Raw genomic sequence first — 4,676 nt, 5'->3', positions numbered from 1 at the left:
CAGACCCTGACAGCCAATATTCTCTTCCTGAGCAGGGAACCTAGACCCTCTCTTTCCCTTCTCCCATCCACCCTCACTGCCTTGCTCACTGGCCTCTCTCCTCCCCCAGGGACTTGAATAAAGTCCCAATCTTGCCCAGACTGCAAACTGCGCTCCATTTCCCATAAACAGGTTTATAGCTGTGCCTGCCCAGACAGACTCCCCACTGGCGGCAACCCAGACTCCTGCTTGCAACACAAGCCTCATGTCATGTCATAGAAATGCTGTACCCTCTTACTGCCATGGGACGCTCCCTGGGCTGGGCTGGGCTGGGCTGAGCTGGGCTGGGTCCCCTTTCTCCTGTAAGCTGCTCTCCGATGGCTCCAGGTCCATTGAAAGGAGCGGGAACCCCCTAATGAGCTTCCTTCCTGCTCACGTTGGGTGGAGGGCCTGGTAGAGGGTCCGCCTTACAAAGACATGGCTGGGTTGCCCAGCCTCAGAGTCCAGAGTTTACAATGAGGTGGCGCTTGACTTGTTGCTGGATCCTTGGTGACTGGCACAGTGCCTGGCATATTCAAGGGCCCAGTGAGTGTTTGTTGAATGAAGGGCAGAGTGATGATTTGTGGGCCCTCCTCCCTGACTCTCTGGGTCTTTTCCACTTCCTCCCCCTGACTTCTCCTCCAACCCCGGCTCCTTCCCTACAGACAGAGCTGTCACTGCAAAAGGAGCAGTTGCAGCTCAAGATCATTGAGATAGAAGATGAAGCTGAGAAGTGGCAGAAGGAGAAGGACCGCATCAAGGTGAGCAGCGCCCAGGGTCTCCCCCCAACTGGTGCGGCCTGGAGGCAGCAGGCCTGGGCCTGGGCTCTTGCTCTTGAACCTGGTTACATAAACAGCTCATCAGTTCACTTTCTGAATGATGCTTGGTTCTGGCTGAGGTTTCAGTGGACACACCCTGACTCCCCTGGAACTTTTGGACCCACAGAGTTTCCCAAACGTGGAATGATGGTTCATGTCAACCCATTGAGTGGGAGGAGCTGCTGATGGATAAGGAAGGGTGGGCTGTAAAAACACCCTGGTCATCTCTATCAAGAGATAGGATCCCTCAGTGATGCCTTTGAATGAGATTCTTGGCTGAACAGGCTTGCAGGGTGGGGACAGTAGAAATGCCCTGACTCTACGCTGGGAACATAAAGATGCACCCCCTCCCCTCTCCCCTCACTTTGGACCCAGAGCTTCACCACCAATGAGAAGGCCATCCTGGAGCAGAGCTTCCGGGACCTGGTGCGGGACCTGGAGAAGCAGAAGGAGGAAGTGAGGGCTGCGCTGGAGCAGCGGGAGCAGGATGCAGTGGACCAGGTGAAGGTGATCGTGGATGCTCTGGAAGAGAGGGCCAAGGTGCTGCAGGACGACAAGCAGATCAGGGAGCAGCTGCACAGCATCAGCGACTCAGTGCTGTTCCTGCAGGTAATGAGCAACTCCACTGCCACTCAGCCCCTCACTCCTTCCATCCCACTCAGCCCCCCACTCCTTCCATCCCACTCAGCCCCCCACTCCTTCCATCCCACTCAGCCCCCCACTCCTTCCATCCCACTCAGCCCCCGACTCCTTCCATCTACTTACCCAAATCCTCATCCACTGTCCATCCATCCATGTATCCACCACTCATCATCCATCCATCCCTCTAAGCTCCATTCCATCTGTCTACTTAATTTCCATCCGAGCCATCCTACCTACTTTAAAGATGGCACACAAAGATCACCATGTACCAACTATGTATTAATAGTACTTCAGGCTCAGTACTTCAGGAAATAGCTCTGTGATAGATTAGCGATGCCTGCTTTGGGTATGGGAGAGTGGCAAGTAAGTGTGTGGATTTGCTTTCTTTGATCTGGTCTGTCCATCCGTTCCTCCATCCTTCCATCTGCTAGAGTATTTTGGGCACTATACACCAGTACTGTTTTAGGTGCTGTGGAGACTAGAAAGGTAGAAGATGTAGTTTTTGCCCTCAAGGAACTGCAATCCAGCTGGGAAGATAAGACACGCACAATTAGAGAATATAGAAGAGCGTGTAATTAAGTGATAAAGCCTATGGTTCAGGAGATAAGTGCCTATGGAAGCTCTGGGAAGGGCAGACAGGATGGAGACAGTTTTGTGGAGGCAGTGGAACTTGAATTGGGTCTTGAAAGCCCGTTAGGATTTGAAAAGAAGAGAGTCTTCAGTAAGGGAGAAAGGAGGTAAGACGTGCCAGAGAATAGAGGCAGGACTGAGTGGGCACACGCAGGGGAAGAGACCACTGTGACTGACCCACAATGCTAGTAATTCCTTGCCTTTCTTTGGTGGTTTCACTCCCAAAGACTTTGCAGCTTGTGTTCCTCCCATAAACCCAAATAAAACCCTATGGGTAGGCACCATGCATCCAGTTTAAGAGATAGGAGCCACAGAGTCACATATCTCACTGCTAGTGCCATCAGGGGTATTAGCATCTAGTGGATTTTATTTAGTTATTTTTTTTTAAGTTAACTTTATTTTTTGGCTTGTGGGGATCTTAGTTCCCCAACCAGGGATTAAGCCCGTGCCCTCAGCAGTGAAAGCATGGAGTCTTAACCACTGGACCGCCAGGGAAGTCCCCATCTAGTGGATTTTAGTCAAACCCTCTCATTTTACAGAAGAATAAGAAATGCGTGCCCAGTGAGGAAAAGTGAGGCCAGTTAATAGCCGAGCTGGATGTAGACCCCACCTCCTCTGGCTCCTGGTTGAATCTTCCGGCTAGACTGTGGGTCCCCGTGGCTCCTAAAGACCCAGGACACTAATGGCTTCTTTCGTTTCCTGGTAGGAATTCGGTGCTTTGATGAGCAGTTACTCCCTGCCCCCACCCCTGCCCACCTACCACGTTCTGCTGGAGGGGGAGGGCCTGGGGCAGGCGCTGGGCAACTGCAAGGATGACCTGCTTAACGTGTGCATGCGCCACGTCGAGAAGATGTGCAAGGCGGACCTGAGCCGCAACTTCATTGAGAGGAACCACATGGAGAATGGTAAGTCCCCTCCCGCAGGTGGGCCCCAAGGCCTTGGAGGTTTTCTCCCAGGTCAGTTCCTGCTGCCTGGCTCAGGCTGGCACCCCACCAGCTGGGACCTCACTGTTTCCAGCCTCCCAAGTCACCTAAGGGTGTCTGGACAAGGACTCAGAGATGGTACCCTCCTCTCTCGAAGTTGCTGCCCAAGGTATGCAGCTATTACAAGGGGCCTCCAGGGGAGCATCCCAGGCACTGGCTAGGGAGATGCACCGCTAGGGACAAATGTCTTCTCCCTGGATTGTTCATCAAACTCAGGGATTGGTTTTACAGCCCTGCGTCTGACTAGGGGACCTAAGCCAGGAGCCGTGTGGATGCTGCAAATTGTAAGGGCCAGACTGCAATCTGGTGGCTTTGTAGGCTCCAGGGGACATGACCTAGAACTGCATGCATGCTTGGAGGGAGAACTTGCCTGTCATCATGGCTGTGCTGAGCAGTGTTGAGCCCAGAGGTGGACTTGGCCTGGTGGACTGGCTGGGCGTGGTTGAGCACATGTCTCAGTGACTCACCAGCTCCCCTGAAGTCAGCTTCTCTATTGAATCACACTGTCCTCTGCAGAGGCATCTGAATCATCTTCATAGAAAGCCTCCAAACATGAGAAACTGCCCCGTTAAGTGCTTTTCCACCAGTCCCAGCCCATCCCTTTAGGGCCCGAAGCTGGACACTTTCCCCAAGCTCCACCCGGTGGCCCAGACCTTGAGGATGCAGCCTAGTTAATGACTTCTAACTGCAACACCCAGAGGAAGTGACCCTGTCTTTGGTCTCCAAAAGGAGTATGTGATTCTTTGGGGCATGAGAAGGGGGTGTGGTGCACTGAGGGGCTGGGACTCAAGGGCTGGTGTCTGTATATCTTGGGAATGTTGACATCACATACTCTCCCCGGGAGGTGTGAGGGACATTGCCACCCTGAGGACAGATAAGCCACTGCCGCAAGACAATCATTTGGCTTCAAGGGGCACTTTGGTCCTGAAATCCTCCTAATGACGATGGCAGCGACCCTGACAGGGATGGCCCTCTGTGATCCGGTGCTCCCTGGATGCTGGCTTTGTGTAAGCGCCTCCCTTGTATTATCTTAGTCTACCAGCGGGATGTAGTACATCTCACAGACGAAGGAGATTTTCAAAGGGCACATGGCTAAGCAGGGGGCGAGCTGGGTTTCAGACTCTGTTATTCAAACCCTCCGCCCACATCTTCTCATTGGAGAAGCTGCTGCTCGTGGTGGCCTGCAGAGGAGTAGGGGGTGTGAGGGTCAGGCTCCCTGGGGCACAAAACTGCTGGGGGAGCTCCTCAGCTGAGGTCGGGCCAGACCCACGAGGACGGCCTTGGCTGCGTTGTGGTGGCCTGCGAGCCTCAGGGGCGCAGGGACCCCCCCTCCCACCGCCACTCGCCCACGTGCCGTTTCTAGGCCATGACTGTTTGGCCACGGCCTCTGTGCAGGTGTGGCCCTGCGCCTGCACAAGGTGTGCGGGGAGACCGCTGCTGGGCGCAGGATGGGTCGTGCTGACGTCAGCGGCTCTACACCTGTGCCCGGGGCCCTGGGCCTCCGAGTCGGCGTTTTGTCACTGCTGTGCTGCTGGGAGTGTGTCTGGATGTAGGAGGTGGGAGGTGGGTGGCCGGCAAGTCAGAC

At 54.4% G+C, this 4,676-nt stretch overlaps 1 protein-coding gene across 1 annotated transcript in view; it reads left to right on the top strand.

Moving 5' to 3' along the window:
• Positions 1–4,676, top strand: part of TRIM29 (tripartite motif containing 29) — a 26,902-nt gene that overhangs the window by 10,420 nt on the left and 11,806 nt on the right. Inside the window, exons 3-5 of the mRNA XM_010830472.1 lie at positions 684–779; positions 1,212–1,445; positions 2,815–3,013. Of these exons, the coding sequence (XP_010828774.1) occupies positions 684–779; positions 1,212–1,445; positions 2,815–3,013 (529 nt within the window). The remainder of the gene's footprint in view (positions 1–683; positions 780–1,211; positions 1,446–2,814; positions 3,014–4,676) is intronic.

Source organism: Bison bison, unplaced genomic scaffold, assembly GCF_000754665.1.
Source record: "Bison bison bison isolate TAMUID 2011002044 unplaced genomic scaffold, Bison_UMD1.0 scf7180017864518, whole genome shotgun sequence".
In the NCBI taxonomy this organism is placed as follows: domain Eukaryota; kingdom Metazoa; phylum Chordata; class Mammalia; order Artiodactyla; family Bovidae; genus Bison; species Bison bison.
Note: the sequence above shows the minus strand (reverse complement) of the source record. Positions and strands in the feature narration are given on the sequence as shown.